The following is an 18,182-nucleotide window of genomic DNA, read 5'->3' on the forward strand; positions in this document are numbered from 1 at the left end:
AACCAGGTTATCATGACAATCATCCTATGGAAAAGTTTGATGCAATAATTTTTTTTTTTACATAAAGACTAGAATTTAAGCTGGAATACCGATGAATTCATAGCAAGGAAATATTGAAGTTTCATATTCTTGAGCACGTCCGCTCATGCCAAGGCGAGTCATTTCTCCTGTGTACTGACTCATTGAGCAGCCTGCAAGCTATCGACCAGTGATGCCCTTGCCACCCTTTGGTAGCGTCCATTCAGGAGTTCATATATGCCCTGGAATGGTCCCGTCGTTCAGTGGTGTTTGTGTGGACCCCAGGACACGTTGGAATCCCAGGCAACGAACTTGCCGACAGGCTGGCCAAACAGGCTATGCAGAAACTGCTTCTGGAGATGGACATCTCCGAAACTGATCTGCATTCTGTCTTACGCCACAGGGTTTTTCAGCTTTGGGAGATGGAATGACATAACAGTATGCACAACAAACTGTGTGTCACTAAGGAGACTATGAATGTGCGAAAGTCTTCCATACAGTCCTCTTGCAGGGAATCAGTTGTCCTCTGCTGCCTCCGCATTGACCATACATGGCTAATGCATGGTTACCTCCTCCATTGCAAGGACCCACCTCAGTGTTGCTGTGGCTCACAAATGACGGTCGTCCATCTCTTGCTGGACTGCCCACTTTTAGCTGCTCTGTGGTGGACTTTTAACTTTCCCAGCACCCTATCTTTGGTGTTGGGCTACATTGCCTCAACAGCGGCTTAAGTTTTATGTTTTATTCGTGAGGGTGGGTTTTATCATTTGATCTAAGTTTTAGCGAATGTTCTTTGTCCCTCTTGTGTCCTCCACCCTAGTGCTTTTAGGGTGGAGGTTTTAATGTGTTGCAGAGTGGCTGGCTTCTCATGTTTGTTCTCATGATCAACTAGCCATGGTAATCTGCTTTCTTGTTTTGATCTCTTTTATGTGTTTCTTGCATGTCTCTGTGGTTTTCTTGTCTGATTTTGTCCATATTATTCTTTGTTGCCCTTCTGTCATTCTTGTGGTTTTCTCCTGCTTTTCTTCCAGCTGTGTTTTGTATGTCTCAATTATTTTACTCCCACCCTTGTGGAATTATTTTAATCAGAACGAGGCACTGATGACCTAGCAGTTTGGTTCCTTCCCCCCTCTTTTGAACCAACCAACCCACCTCTTTTAGAATACTACTGTACGATTTTGGATCCTTATTAGATAGGATTGACGAAGTACATCAAAAAAGTTCAAAGAAGGGCAGCATGTTTTGTATTATCACAAAATAAGGGAGAGTGTCACTGAAATGATACAGAATTTTGGGTGGACATCATTAAAAGAAAGGCATTTTTTATTGCGGCGGAATCTTCTCACAAAATTCCGATCACCAACTTTCTCCTCCGAATACGAAAATATTTTGTTGACACCGATGTACATAGGGAGAAACGATCACCATGATAAAATGTGGGAAATCAGAGTTCTTTCCACGTGCTATACGAGATTGGAATAATAGAGAATTGTGAAGATGGTTCGATGAACCCTGTGCCAGGCTCTTAAATGTGATTTGCATAGTATTCATGTAGATCCCAAATTCCTGGATCCTGTAACACACATTGAAATGCTTGCCCTCCAGGAACTAGAGGGACATGCACAACACCACCTCAAAAAGCTCTCCATCCTGCTCACTTCCTACTCCTGCCTTGGATTACCACTTACCACCACCTCTGCAACAACTTCCGAACCTCCCCCATGTCCTCTCATAGTTGGCAAACCCTGTCTTGCAGACTACTACATTTACCCCACCCTCCAAAACTCCCTCCCACCACCACTCAGAATCCAGAATATAAACAGACCCAAAACACAGTCGCAAACCATTCCCCCAAAAGCCTTAGCCTTGCAGAAACATCTAAAACCCTTCTCTCCTTCTCCTGGCCCCTACAGTGGCAACACTTTTTTTGGCACCAGCCGTACCAATCAGACTCGACCAAAGACCAATTTTGAATCCTGTCTGACTCGGATCACTCCTCCATCCAACTGTGAACCACCCCCACTGCCCCCCAAATCACCCCTTGTTAACTTTCTAGAATTTAGTAACCTCAAACCTTGCCTCGCCATCATTCCCCAGATCCCTGAACATGTAAACTAACCTTACATCTGCAGAAAGAACTACAATCCACCACTTAAAAACTGATCCCGATCGTATAATCCTTCCTGCCAACAAAGGCTGTGCTCCTGTTGTCTTGAACCGCAATGATTACCTGCCAGAAGGACTCCACCAGCTGTCAGATTCACACATCTCCATACCCTGCCACAGTAGCCCCATTTCAGAAATGGAATCCTTAGGCCCATCCCAGAACCTCTCCCTGTAATCCATCTCTCTTCAAGCTCCTACCACTTCCTACACTCCTACCTTTTACATGCTTCCTAAAGTCCATAATCCCAACAACTCAGGGTGCCCCGTTACGGCTGGTTACTATGACCCAGTGAGAGAATCTCTGCTCTCATAGACCAACACCTTCAGCCTATTACCTGCAACCTATCCTCCTGTACAAAAGATACCAATCATTTCCTCCACTTACTCTCCACAGTTCCTATTCCTTTACTACACAGTGTCCTGGTAAATCACTCTTCATGTCATCTGCCTTTGCACTAACATACCTAATACACATAGCCTTACTGCTATTGATTGCTACCTTTCCCAATGCCCGATAGATTTCACACCAACAACATCCTTCCTAGTCACCATGACCAACTATATCCTCACCCACAATTACTTCTCCTTTGAAGACGTACCTACAAACAAATTTGGGGTATGCCACCCTCGTGGCACCATCCTGTGCCAAACTTCTCATGGGCCATATAGAGGAATCATTCCTAAACCCTCAGAATCCTAAACCTCTCACCACTTTCAGATTCATTGTGGAGATCTACCCACCATCCTCGCAGATACCGATACCAGTGTTACAAGAGTGGTGAAATTTTGAAAACAGTCAGGCCTCATCCCCTAAATTGGTGGGGAAGGACAGCAGACTTTAATACTAATCATCATCATCATCATCATCATCATCATCGTCATCATCACAGATGGCATATTCGTCATATGGATTGAGGATGAGGACACACTACCCACAGCCCTCGAGAACCTCAACACTTTCTCTCCAGTTTGCTTCATGTGGTTCTACTCAATCCAACAACCCATCTTTCTCAATGTAGACCTCCACTCCAAAGGTGGTTACATCAGTACCTCTGTCCGTATCAAACTTACCAACTACTAACAATACCTCCACTTCAAACAGGGCTATCTGTGAAACCAGTCATGTGAGCTACAAGCTAAGCTGCAACCACTGTGCTGCATTCTATGTGGGCATGACAACCAACAAGCTGTCTATTCACTTGAATGGCCACTGACAAACTGTGGTCAAGAAACAACTGGACCACCCTGTTGCTGAGCACACCGCCCATCACGATATTCTTCATCTCAGTGACTGCTTCACAGCCTGTGCCATCTGGATCCTTCCCACCACCACCATCTTTTCTGAATTGTGCAGTTGGAAGCTCTCCTTGCAATGTATCCTACATTCCTGTAACCCTCCTGGCCTCATCCTTTGCTAGTCATTGTGCGTACCGTACCCATTTAGCCTCTTCCCTGTTCCCTTTCCAACACGCACAGCCCTCCATTCCACCAACATACCCAGTCTTTTTACTTCTCTCCTTTTTTTGCTAAGCTCCCCCCACCATCCGTGTCTAACCTCCCAACTTTGCATGTAGCTGCCCTATTGTCTCCAGCTTGTCCCCGTATGTAGCCCTAGCAGCATTTTACCATCACCCACCCCTACCATGCTATCCCTCCCCTTCCCTGACCCCACCTCCTCCTTACCCCCACTTGATTGCCTCTCCCATCATGCGCTGCTGCTCACAGTCTGGCTTGAGCTACAAGAGGCTGTGGTGATTTTGTGTGTGTGTGTGTGTGTCAGCTGTCTATTTTTGACAGAGACCTTGTTGGCCAAATGCTTATTTTGTGACAGTCTTTTTGTTGTGCCTATCTGCAAATCAGTATTTCTGTTATATGGCCAGTAGCAACTATTGTTTTCATAATATTGTTGCATTTTATCCTGGATTTTCCATTGTTTGCGTGAACGTATATAAATTATGTTTGAGTAATGGATCATCTTGGCAGAAGGGAACCCATGTATCATTGAATATTTTGGCAAAAGCTAGAATATTCAGAATTGAAAAAGTGTTAAAACAGTGCAAATTCCAGGTTGTAATACCAACAGTATTAGGAAAAGGATAGATTGCTACTCACTGTTAAGATAACCCACTGAATTGAAGACGGGCACAACAGAAAGATTGTTAAACAAAGTTCTGACCGGAATCCGCTCAGGGCTGCCAGTGGAAGCGGTCATGTGTGTGTGAGATGCTGCCAGTCATAGCGGTCATGTATGTATAAGCTGTGCTTGCTTGTGTGTGTGTGTGTGTGTGTGTGTGTGTGTGTGTGTGTGTGTGTTTCTTTTTCTTTGCTGAAGAAAGCTTTGGCCAAAAGCTATTAATGTGTAACAGTCTTTTCATTGTGTCTGTCTGCAACTCAGTGGATTATTTTTACAGTTAGTTGCAGACTATCCTCCTCCTAATGTTGTTGAAAAAGTATTTAGAATCATCACTTTATCTGTGTGTGAATCAAAATAACAATGTCTCGCATGAGTACATGGAAGCCAGATATAATATTTGCTCCCTTATTGTCCATAATGAGCGCAATGTAGTTGTGACAGTAACAACTACATTATTTCGTAATGAATACTTTTAAATTCTGCCTGTAAAAATGCAATTTTTATTTAAATTTTCAAAGTCATTATACAAAGTGTCCCAGGAGGAATGGTCAGTATTCAGGAATATGACAGGAACAAACATTTGAAGCAAAGAAGTTTAGTAAACATGGGCTCTAAAATGGATGACATAAGAGCTATGAGCACTTTATCAGCAGAAGAGATATGTTTCACAGTAGCAAAGATGGAAAAAGTGCTTATAGCTGTTAAGGTTTGGACTTATGAGCTCATGTTTACTGGACAATGTTTTCTTGGTTCAGTCCATACTATGGCTCTCAAATTATGGAAAGCAAAGAGGTGTCAAAGGTGAAGTGTTCATGGCTCTTCAATTATGCATTTCAGAGCCCATTTTTACAAGATTGTTTTTGCTTTGAATGATCATTTCTGTCATATCCCTGAATATTGGCCATTCCTACTGGTACATCCTGTCTACTTGTCTCTCTTATGTTTGTTTACTGGTAGCTTCTGCATCTTTTGCCTAAGTTGATCATGTCATACAGAGAAGCAATGAATTTTTGATCACAAGTGCTGCTAGCAGCTGACTGTTGTAACTGGCTTTCAAGAGAGTGCTGTAATATTACAACAGTAAATGAATTTAAGCACAGTCTTTAGAAGCTGACCAAGTGCCAACAAAAAACTGGAACATGTAGGGAAACATTCAAGAGGACTTGGGGAAAGAAAAGACAAAACATGTAGTTGATGAGCATCACAGCACACAAACTTTAAAAATATTAGCTCCATATAACCAAAAAAATATTCACCAAAATCTTCTTGCTAGTTTGCTATTCAGTGGTAAGAGACTAATTTTTTTTCTCATTTCTGTAATAATTGTCAACTGGATCAGATTTCACTAGATGGAGAAACTGGTTTCTTTTTTGCAAAGAAATCTATCACTGCCTCAGATAAGTATCAGTCAGGTAGTTTCTGTCCGTGTGATTTGTGGTCATACATTTCAGTATATTTAAACTGAAACCTGAGATGAAACAAAAACTGTAAGCATAAGAAAATTACAACAAAATGAGCAAGTGAGGGTGAAGACACCAACAGCAATAGTTCATAGGTCAGATAAGTCAAAATGAAATAATAATCATATATTGTGAACTTTTTGTACTATAAAGTGGTTGAAACTGTGATATTGTTTCTAGGTACCCTTCAACTGCATAACGACTTTAAGCAGTCCCCCCCCAAATATTCTACAGAACCTCCGACTTTTAGATTTGGAAGGAAATAAAATTAGACACTGGCATGAAATCAACAAACTTGGTAAACTTAATACGTAAGTTTTCCTTCCAATTGTGATGCCATTATAATTAAGGTTGGAAAAGATTTACCTTATATGACCAAATAGATGTGATGAATATTGCTGTATCTTTTAAAGTCACTTCATCATCTTCCTTTTAATCTTGCTTGGATGCTTTTCATTGAAAAATGGCATTTATGTTCGTTGTTTTTGACTGTCATGTTTCTGTAATGGAAATAAGTGTCATACCTGTAATACATACATGTTATTTGATTCCTATTGGCATGATTTAATTTTTTTCCTAACAGGTTAGAAGTTTTGAACATCTCAAACACAGGTGTGAGTGATATTGCCTTCCCGCTGGAGAATGAACAACAGAAGACTGAACTTTTTCCATCATTAAAACAGCTGCATCTTTCAGAGAATAACATCAGTGATGTTGGTATTAACTAATTACACTTTTATAGTAATCAGAATTCCTGAACACATGACATTGCTTTCACTAAAACTTACAGAAACTGAGCAGTTCTTAAAGAAAAGATGCAAAATGTTTGTTCTGCTCTTAGTGAGGTATGCATCACTTAAGGTAATAATTAACTATCACCTTACATCTTGCTATTATGCATACACAGTGAAACAACTGCCCTTTATCAACACATCAAGGAAAATGATGCTTTTACATGATCTCATAAAATGTGTTTAATTTTCATTTTTCAATAATATGCTATGGTAGCATCAAACATACGTCATTGAGGCATACTGTGTAGTAGTATTCCGCTTGCAATGTTGAGAATGGCTTTCAACATCTTGTAAAACCAGCCCAGTTATGCTGCCTGCTCCACCTTAGAGTAGAAGAAACACATTCCTGGGTTTAATAGTGATGACAGAAGCTCCTTCCACCCACCCACCCCCCCTCCAACCTCCTCCCCTTGCCCCACCTCGCCTTCTACATATCACTTAGTGAATGGTGGGGTAGAAGCAGTTGGTGGTAATGTTTGGTGTTTGTTCTATGACTCTTCAACACTTCTGACATAACCTTTTCCGAAAAAGACATAACTGCCTTCTTTAAACATATTGGTTCTAATTATGTCTTATGTTTCCTTGAGCAGTTTATTCTACATATTGATTTTCAGGTAGGAAATACTGTTTTGAATTTTTTGTTTAATTTTTCTTCGTACATAAAAGTTGAGTTGACTTTTGTTCTATGATCATGACTACAGTTGTTAGTGTAATAATTACACTCTGACGGAGCGGTCAGGATCACAGGCTCTTTAAACAGAATTTTAGAATTATCCCAATTATTATTACTTCGGTTGTTCTTATGGGCCTTTTCTGTAATTTGAATATTGTGGCCATATTTTACATTCTCTTCTTCATTGTTGTTCTTAGCCTTTTGTTCAATAGAACAGAGTTCATTGCTCTATTTGCACCTTGTCCTTTATTAATCCTACTGGTGACTTTATCATTACTTGTGCCTTGTGGCCATGTTCTCTGCACAAAAACTGATACCATAGTTCAGGTTGGATAGCTACGAACTTAAACGGATGTCTTACGACATCCGCCCCGAGCAGATTCAACGAACAAAAGCAAACAAAATGTGATTTAAAAAAAAAAATCCTGTCTTTATGTTCACTAAATCAAAAAGTTCAGACCTCCTCATTGCTAACTAATCAAATAAGTTTCCCTAGTAAGTTGGGTGTTTCACCAAATGCTCTAAACGATTTTTTGAAAATATGTTTAATACAATGTCACAAAATGCTTTGTCCTTGTCTTTTATTCTTAATGTATGCATCTTCCACACTCTCCTCTCATCACTATGGCTCGATAGGGGAATGAAAATATTTTCCTGGTTTTCTTACAAGCATTCTGCCACTTAAACACTTAATGCAAATGGATGGTAACATTTCAAAACCATCTCAGTCTCACCTTAGCACTTGTCTTCACTCATACTGCATTGCATTCTGACTTCATAATATCTCATTAGACGTTACAAAGTTCAACAATGTAGAAAAAGACAGATTGCTGCTTATCATAATGAAGACATCTTAAGTTGCAGACAGGTACAATTAAAAAGACACCTACATAAAGCTTTCGGCTACAGCCCTCATCAGTAAAAGAGAGACGCACACCATTCATACAAGCAAGCAAGCAAGCACACATCTTGCACACATGACTGCCAATACCATCAGCTCTGGCTGGGATGCCTGAGCTGCTGGCATTGGCAGTCATATGTGCATGATGTGTGCTTGCTTGCTTGCTTGTATGAATGGTATGCGTCTCTTTTACTGATGAAGGCTGTAGCTGAAAGCTTTATGTAAGTGTCTTTTTAATTGTGCCTGTCTGCAATTTATGGTCTCTTCACAAAGGTAAGCAATCTGTCTTTTCCTACATTGTTGATTTTCCTGCCTGGAGTTTACATTATGAAATTCTTTGTGGCTAAAAATACACTTCTGCCATTAGTATCCATTCTATCCTTTTGGTTTATTTTCCATTTCCTAGTATTGCATGTGTGTTGTTACAACTAATGAGTTATTAATAATGTTGGAACTTTACCCTGAAAGCTTCTCCAGTTCACTGATTTTAGTTTTAAATTTTCTTCATGCGGCTTACAAAGATGTTCACTCTCCTTTGTAACAACCACATGTAACCTACACATGATTCCTTGGTGTACTATTCCTAGCTGACCGTCCAGTATACTGAGAGGATTCTGTGACCTAGGGAATCTCTCATCTGCATGCCACATGTACCCACTACTAAAGTAGCTACTTCTGGGATGTGTAACCTATGAAGGGGCCTACTGTTTCACCCCGATAGTGCAGATCAAGAAATCAGCACCTGAGATAGTCAGAGAGTTAATGGAGCCTCTGGTTTAAGCCTTCCATGTGTCTGCAATGAAAGGACCACAGTTGGTCCTTGACAATCCTACAAGTGATGGAGTCTGTATTCATACCATGAAAGAGGCTAACAGCCTTCATCACTTCAGCCAGCCACTGAAAGGAACTGAAGATGCTCACTGAATGTAGGCAATAGGCATCAGTGGTGCTAATATAAGCCACAGCTTGCAGTCATTTCCATACACTGAATTCAGTAGCTGCAAGCAAACCTTATTCAATTTCTCGGAACAGACCTGGTGGTAACCATACAGAATCCCCACTGGCCTTCTTTCCCAATCTAGCTGCCACTTCTTGGAAGGGCACCATACTCACCTAACATAGGAGCTTTCAATAGCTAGAAATCCGGACCTCTGTGGAAATCTGTACCTTGCTGGGAGGTCAGCTGTAGTCCAACAAAAGGTGAGATGGTTCCTACTTGCTCAGTTGTAATTTCAACAAAGGGCAGCACCTGTTGTTAAGGCACAAAGGGTATTCATTCAGTCAGTATACTGGAGGTCTGCACTCCTGCCACTGCCCTATATTCACACTAAAGTGACTGTACTCAATTCTCCTGGCATCCATACACAACAAGCACAGTCCGTTTTGGATCTAAAAAGTGAAATAAAAAGATCTCTTGCTGTCTGGTCAAATTGTCTAAAGAACTGTGTCAATAATTATGTATCAGCTAACAGAAGCACCTACAAAATAGGCAAAGTTGAAAACCAAATTAATAAAAATATTTCAGTATATATACTTAAAAGACACAGATGATGTGACTTACCGAACGAAAGTGCTGGCAGGTCGATAGACACACAAACATACACATGAAATTCAAGCTTTCGCAACAAACTGTTGCCTCATCAGGAAAGAGGGAAGGAGAGGGAAAGACGAAAGGATGTGGGTTTTAAGGGAGAGGGTACGGAGTCATTCCAATCCCGGGAGCGGAAAGACTTACCTTAGGGGGAAAGAAGGGGTATACACTCGCGCACACACACACATATCCATCCGCACATACACACACACAAGCAGACATTTGTAAAACCCCTTCTTTCCCCCTAAGGTAAGTCTTTCCGCTCCCGGGATTGGAATGACTCCGTACCCTCTCCCTTAAAACCCACATCCTTTCGTCTTTCCCTCTCCTTCCCTCTTTCCTGATGAGGCAACAGTTTGTTGCGAAAGCTTGAATTTCATGTGTATGTTTGTGTGTCTATCGACCTGCCAGCACTTTCGTTCGGTAAGTCATATCATCTGTGTTTTTAGATATATTTTTCCCACGTGTAATGTTTCCCTCTATTATATTCAGTATACATACTCATACACTGGTAGGTAGTTTTTGTTCACTTCTACAAAGAAAGCTGTAAGAAAGCAACCTTAGCTAAACACTGTGCACAAACTCAGTAATGCTACTGCTTGCTAGCATCAACATCAAAGTGACACCAGCAGTTGGTATACTATTTCAAAAATTCCACCTTCTTCTGAACGCCTGCTGTCAGTGATTTTATTTTAATCAAAAGACTCTCTCTTTCTCCCTCCCCCCATCTCCCTCTCCCTCTGTCCCCCCTCCCTCTTTCCCCCTCTCTCTCCACCAATCCCCTTCCCACTCCCTCCCTCTCCCTCCCTCCCTCCCTCCCTCCCACTCTTCATTTCTCTCTCTCTCTCTCTCTCTCTCTCTCTCTGTGTGTGTGTGTGTGTGTGTGTGTGTGTGTGTGTGTGTGTGTTTGTGTTTATTTTTCCCATAGTAATAATTATTTAATATATATTGTCAATAAATACTCATTTCCCCCTTTAAAAAATTTCAGTGGAAGTATATCAGTGAACTGGAAAAACTAAAAAGCCTAGAAGACCTCAAGTTCAGAGACAACCCGGTTTTACAGCATGAAACTGTGGAAACATGCTTTCAGCTCATAATAGCTAGAATTGGCAATTTAAAGGTATGAGTCATTAATCAATTCCATAAGTTGAATGTTAATAAATTTGGAAAGCTCTCTCTTTTGCTCTGCCGTATTTCATATTTTAATGGATCTTCAAAATGGTAGCTTTGCAAACAATGCAGGTGAAGTTTCATATCTTCAATGTTGATACTATAGACACAGACCTCACGTAGGAGTAGAAAGAGTAGTAGGTCCTCTCATACGTGACAACTGTTGCTCTGTAGCACAGGTTGTGTGATGATAGTGTAATCACTGGTAAACATTTATATTCTAAGTTTGATAAGACTGGAGATCATTTTACATGCTCTATGAGTATGCTATCTGCCACACAAACATCATTTAACAATAGTATGAAAAAGATAGATTGCTACTCACCACCTAGGGGAGACATGGAGTGCTAAACTTTTAGCTTTCAGACAAAAACCCCCTTCTTCAGAAGAAACAAAAGATCTCTCTCTCTCTCTCTCTCTCTCTCTCTCTCTCTCGCACACACGCACACGCACACACACACACACACACACACACACACACACACACACACACACGGCTAATGTCTATTATGACCACTTGGACCCAAGAGTGGCCATAAACAGTAGCTATTTGTGTGTGTGTGTGTGTGTGTGTGTGTGTGTGTGTGTGTGTCTTTCTTTCTTTCTTTCTTTCTTCTGCTTCTGGAGGAGGATGTTTTTGTCTGAAGGTTACAGGTTCAATAGTCATTTCATTGGTGTCTGTGATTCCACACTTCCTGTATGTGGTGATTAGCAATCTGTCCTTTTCATATTGTTGATATTCCATCCTGGGCCTAAAAATACCATTTATTATGTTGCACAAAAACAAACTACTAAAAAAAAAACATATAATCATAATTAAGTGTTACACTCTGCAACATATGAGCCAGTAAAGTGTAATCTGGTGGTCACTAAGGTATATCATTCTGTTACTGACTAAATTGAAATAATAATGCTGTGGAACATTGGCACTTGTAAGGAGAAGCAGCATCAACAGTGTACTGACAGCTTGATTTGCGCAAGACAAGATTTGCTCATTAAGAGGAAAGACCACGAAGGGAACCGTTGGTACTTAAACCAACAATATATTGTAAGGTTCCATTTTTCTCAGACAAACATTGTGTCGATAAAGTGATTACTGTCATTTACCAAGCAGCACCTTCACACTTAGAAAGTCAAACCATTCTGTTAACAAGGTTGTTACTTTCAACACCTATCTACAATCACAAATTTGGCAAATCTTCTGGGGAGAACAATATTATGCAAAGGAAAGTTGCTACTCACTATATAACAGAGATGCTGAGTCGCAGATAGGCGCAACAAAAAGCCTGTCACAAATAAAGCTTTCGGCCAGTTAGGCCTTCATCAACAATAGATTACAGACATACATGCATATGCGCGCACGCGCGTACACACACAAAACGTGTTGTTTGCGTGCGTGCATGTGTGTGTGCATGTGTCGTCTGTTGTTGAAGGCCTTACTGGCTGAAGGCTTTATTTGTGACAGTCTTTTTGTTGTGTCTATCTGCGACCCAGCATCTCTGCTGTGTGGTGAGTAGCAACTTTCCTTTTCATAATATTGTTACATTCCATTGTGGATTTTCCATTGTTTGAGTTTTGGGGAGAATTGTATTTGCACCTCAGATGCTTCTGTTGCAATATTCAAAATCCCGTTGAATGTGTTATCTGCTCCACATACTGTTGTTTCAAAACATTAATAGCATTGTTTAAGCACAACAGATGATACCTCAAATAACATACAACTATAATTTTAGTTTAGAAGCAGGAGAAAAATCATAGAACATATCTTTCGTTGTAAATTTTGGATATGATAGCAGTAGTAGACATTGGTGAGAACAGCATGTTTGTCAATTGTATATTCTTGTGGGGGAAAAAAGTTGGAAAACTATTTGGTAAGGACCAAATGCAACTAATAATGAAATTTGGTTGTGACAATCGTAAAAATATTAGAAACGAAGGATGTTGTAGATTAATAAAATGGAGAAGTAGAATAAAAACTTGCATTTATACCTGTCATACAATTTATTTTATTGGGGAAATAATAAAAATTTTTATTAGTGCATATTGAATTAATTTTTGAGCCATTTGCAGCTTTAACAAGTTGATGGCCATGAGGTGGGTGGCTGCACAGCAGAGCCACCTGCCGTAGCAGCCAGCGGCCACATGCCACTCGATGTGTGAATAATGGATCATAAATGTCATTTTTTCCTCCAGTTGTCATAGGCATGGACATCATTGTTCTTCTCAAATTCTGAAAGATTATTTATGATGAATTTTATTAGCGTACATATGTGTTGCGTAATGCGTCTAAATTTCTAACTCTGAAGGGGTACCAGCATGATGATTGCTGGTGAATACTGTATATTACTCTTACTGTTTGCTCCTGTGCAGTCAGTGCTTTCTTACTAATGAATGAAGTACCCCAGAAAATTATTACACAAGATATTTATTATAGAATGGAAATATTCACAGTGTAAAAATAACTGAACTTAAGTATTTGAGCATCTCAGTGATGTGATATTGGTGTGATATGTTTCGTACAGTTGAAATTTTCATCAATATGTACAGCCAAAAATTTGGAGCCCTATTTACTGATTCCTGCACAGATGCTGCGTCAGTAGTTGGTAAGACCCTATTTGTTGTACAGGACCGAGTATAGTGTGTTTTTAACAGTCTTTTTTGGTGCTCCTCTCTAATGAGATTTATGATGACACTAGTCATGTCTGTAAAAATTACGAATTCCGCTTGATTGATGTTAAGTGGAAGATCATTCACATACATGGTGGTCCATTGATTGTGACCAGGCCAAATATCTCACGAAATAAGCGTCAAACGAAAAAACTACAAAGAACGAAACTTGTCTAGCTTGAAGGGGAAACCAGATGGCGCTATAGTTGGTCCACTAGAGGGCGCTGCCATAGGTCAAACGCATATAAAGTGCATTTTTCTTAAAAGTAGGAACCCCCATTTTTTATTACATATTTGTGTAGTATGTAAAGAAATATGAATGTTTTAGTTGGACCACTTTTTTTGCTTTGTGATAGATGGCGCTGTATTAGTCACAAACATATGGCTCACAATTTTAGACGAACAGTTGGTAACAGGTAGGTTTTTTAAATTAAAATACAGAATGTAGGTATGTTTGAACATTTAGTTTCGGTTGTTCCAATGTTATACATGTACCTTTGTGAACTGATCATTTCTGAGAGTGCATGCTGTTACAGTGTGATTACCTGTAAATACCACATTAATGCAATAAATGCTCAAAATGATGTCCGTCAACCTCAATCCATTTGGCAGTACGTGTCACGACATTCCTCTCAACAGCGAGTAGTTCGCCTTCTGTAATTTTCGCACATGCATTGACAATGCGCTGTCGCATGCTGTCAGGTGTTGTCGGTGGATCACGACAGCAAATACCCTTCAACTTCCTTCAGAAAGAAATTCGGGAACGTCAGATCCAGTGAACGTGCGGGCCATGGTATGGTGCTTCGATGACCAATCCACCCATCAAGAAATATGCTATTCAGTACTGCTTCAACCACACACGAGCTATGTGCCGGACATCGCCATTCTGTCATGCAGTGAAACATCTTGTAGTAACATCGGTAGAACATTACGTAGAAAATCAGCATACATTGTACCATTTAGATTGCCATCGATAAAATGGGGTCCAATTATCCTTCCTCTTATGATGCCGCACCACACATTAACCCTCCAAGGTCCCTGATGTTCCACTTGTCGCAGCCATCGTGGATTTTCCATTGCCCAATAGTGAATATTATGCCGGTTTACGTTACCGCTGTTGGTGAATGACGCTTCGTCGCTAAATAGAATGCTTGCATAAAATGTGTCATCGTCTCGTAATTTCTCTTGTACCCAGTGGCAGAACTGTACACGACGTTCAAAGTCGTCACCATGCAATTCCTGTTGCCTAGAAATATGGTACGGGTGCAATCGAAGTTGATGTAGCATTCTCAACATAGACGTTTTTGAGATTCCTGACTCTCGCGCAATTTGTCTGCTACTGATGTGCGGATTAGCCGTGACAGGAGCTAAAACACGTACTTGGGCATCATCATTTGTTGCAGGTCATGGCTGACGTTTCACATGTGGCTGAACACTTCCTGTTTCCTTAAATAACATAACTATCTGGCGAACGGTCCGGACACTTGGATGATGTCGTCCAGTGTACCGAGCAGCATACATAGCACACGCCAGTTCGGCATTTTGATCACAATAGCCATACATAAACACGATATCGACCTTTTCCACAATTGGTAAACGGTCCATTTTAACATGGGTAATGTATCACGAAGCAAATACCGTCTGCACTGGCAGAATGTTACTTGATACCATACGTATACATTCGTGACTATTACAGCGCCATCTATCACAAAGCGAAAAAAGTGGTCCAACTAAAACATTCATATTTCTTTACGTACTACACGAATATGTAATAAAAAATGGGGGTTCCTATTTTTAAAAAAATGCAGTTGATATCCGTTTGACCTATGGCAGTGCCATCTAGCAGGCCAACCATAGCGCCATCTGGTTTGCCCCTTCAAGATATATGAGTTTCGTTCTTTGTAGTTTTTTCGTTTGATGCTTGTTTTGTGAGATATGTGGCCCGATCACTATCAATGGACCACCCTGTATATGAAGAATAAGAGTGGACACAAAATTGAAACTTGAAGGACTCTATTCATGATTTCTCCCCAGTCACTGAGATTTCTTCTCCTTGTAGCATTATTTGAATTACCCAGTACACATTTTGTGTTCAGTTTGTTAAATATTATTGAAACCAGCATGTGCCTGTGAGCTTAAATTAAATAAAGGCACATTTATAATTGTAACTGTATATAGGTCCCCATCAGGAAATTTTCATCTATTTCTGAAAAATTTGGACTCCTTGTTGTGCTATCTGTCAGACAGGGGGAAGCAAATTATTGTTTGTGGGGACTTCAGTGTAGATTCTCTGAAAGAGAGTAATAGGAAAAATGACCTTGAAGTATTACTCGGTTCTTTCAATTTGACACCCGTTATTGATTTTCCTGCTCGGGTGGTAAAGGATAGCAGCTCATGATAGATAACTTCTTTATAGACCAAGATAAGTTTAACCAGATAAATGCTCAGCCTGTTGAGAATGGTCTTTCTGATCTTGGTGCACAGCTAGTTACAATATATGACATAGCTCCACTCAGCAACACTAAACAGTCCTCCAAAATAGTACGTTCAGTCAACGATTTAACAATTGCAAATTTCAGGGAAAGCCTACAGCAGTTAGACTGGGATGAGGTGTACCGTGAACCTTATGTCAATTTAAAATATAATTTATTTCATGACATTTTTGTAAATGCATTTGAAAACTGCTTCCCCAAGAAAATAGTTAAATATACTAAGAAACCTTGTAACAAACCATGGCTTACTAAGGGTATAAAAATATTTTGTAACCGGAAAAGGGAAATGTATCTGACAGCAAGAAAGAGTAGTGACTCAGAAACTATCAAACATTATAAAAACTACTGTGTTATATTAAGAAAAGTTATTAAAAAATCGAATGCTGAAGATTAGATGGGTAGATCACATAACTAATGAGGAGGTACTGAATAGGATTGGGGAGAAGAGGAGTTTGTGGCACAACTTGACCAGAAGGGATCGGTTGGTAGGACATGTTCTGAGGCATCAAGGGATCACCAATTTAGTATTGGAGGGCAGCGTGGAGGGTAAAAATCGTAGGGGGAGACCAAGAGATGAATACACTAAGCAGATTCAGAAGGATGTAGGTTGCAGTAGGTACTGGGAGATGAAGAAGCTTGCACAGGATAGAATAGCATGGAGAGCTGCATCAAACCAGTCTCAGGACTGAAGACCACAACAACAACAACAACAACAACATTAAAAAATCCAGAAGTATGTGTTGTTGTTGTTGTGGTCTTCAGTCCTGAGACTGGTTTGATGCAGCTCTCCATGCTACTCTATCCTGTGCAAGCTTTTTCATCTCCCAGTACCTACTGCAACCTACATCCTTCTGAATCTGCTTAGTGTATTCATCTCTTGGTCTCCCTCTACGATTTTTACCCTCCACGCTGCCCTCCAATACTAAATTGGTGATCCCTTGATGCCTCAGAACATGTCCTACCAACCGATCCCTTCTTCTGGTCAAGTTGTGCCACAAACTTCTCTTCTCCCCAATCCTATTCAATACTTCCTCATTAGTTATGTGATCTACCCATCTAATCTTCAGCATTCTTCTGTAGCACCACATTTCGAAAGCTTCTATTCTCTTCTTGTCCAAACTATTTATCGTCCATGTTTCACTTCCATACATGGCTACACTCCATACGAATACTTTCAGAAATGACTTCCTGACACTTAAATCTATACTGGATGTTAACAAATTTCTCTTCTTCAGAAACGCTTTCCTTGCCATTGCCAGCCTACATTTTATATCCTCTCTACTTCGACCATCATCAGTTATTTTGCTCCCCAAATAGCAAAACTCCTTTACTACTTTAAGTGCCTCATTTCCTAATCTAATTCCCTCAGCATCACCCGACTTAATTAGACTACATTCCATTATCCTTGTTTTGCTTTTGTTGATGTTCATCTTATATCCCCCTTTCAAGACACTGTCCATTCCATTCAACTGCTCTTCCAAGTCCTTTGCTGTCTCTGACAGAATTACAATGTCATCGGCGAACCTCAAAGTTTTTATTTCTTCTCCATGAATTTTAATACCTACTCCGAATTTTTCTTTTGTTTCCTTTACTGCTTGCTCAATATACAGATTGAACAACATCGGGGAGAGGCTACAACCCTGTCTTACTCCCTTCCCAACCACTGCTTCCCTTTCATGTCCCTCGACTCTTATAACTGCCATCTGGTTTCTGTACAAATTGTAAATAGCCTTTCGCTCCCTGTATTTTACCCCTGCCACCTTTAGAATTTGAAAGAGAGTATTCCAGTCAACATTGTCAAAAGCTTTCTCTAAGTCTACAAATGCTAGAAACGTAGGTTTGCCTTTCCTTAATCTTTCTTCTAAGATAAGTCGTAAGGTCAGTATTGCCTCACGTGTTCCAGTGTTTCTACGGAATCCAAACTGATCTTCCCCGAGGTTGGCTTCTACTAGTTTTTCCATTCGTCTGTAAAGAATTCGTGTTAGTATTTTGCAGCTGTGACTTATTAAACTGATAGTTCGGTAATTTTCACATCTGTCAACACCTGCTTTCTTTGGGATTGGAATTATTATATTCTTCTTGAAGTCTGTGGGTATTTCGCCTGTTTCATACATCT

The 18,182-nt window shown here is 40.2% G+C and overlaps 1 protein-coding gene across 3 annotated transcripts in view; it reads left to right on the forward strand.

The window, feature by feature from the left end:
- LOC124777690 (tubulin-specific chaperone E) overlaps positions 1 to 18,182 on the forward strand; it is a 70,207-nt gene that overhangs the window by 39,855 nt on the left and 12,170 nt on the right. For all 3 annotated transcript variants that reach the window (XR_007015767.1, XM_047253171.1, XM_047253170.1), the window contains exons 6-8: positions 5,959 to 6,089; positions 6,362 to 6,491; positions 10,726 to 10,857. Coding sequence is in view for 2 of the 3 variants with exons in the window: in XM_047253171.1 (XP_047109127.1) it covers positions 5,959 to 6,089; positions 6,362 to 6,491; positions 10,726 to 10,857 (393 nt within the window). In the remaining variant the exon portion in view is untranslated. The remainder of the gene's footprint in view (positions 1 to 5,958; positions 6,090 to 6,361; positions 6,492 to 10,725; positions 10,858 to 18,182) is intronic.

This window comes from Schistocerca piceifrons, chromosome 2, assembly GCF_021461385.2.
Source record: "Schistocerca piceifrons isolate TAMUIC-IGC-003096 chromosome 2, iqSchPice1.1, whole genome shotgun sequence".
Lineage (NCBI taxonomy): Eukaryota > Metazoa > Arthropoda > Insecta > Orthoptera > Acrididae > Schistocerca > Schistocerca piceifrons.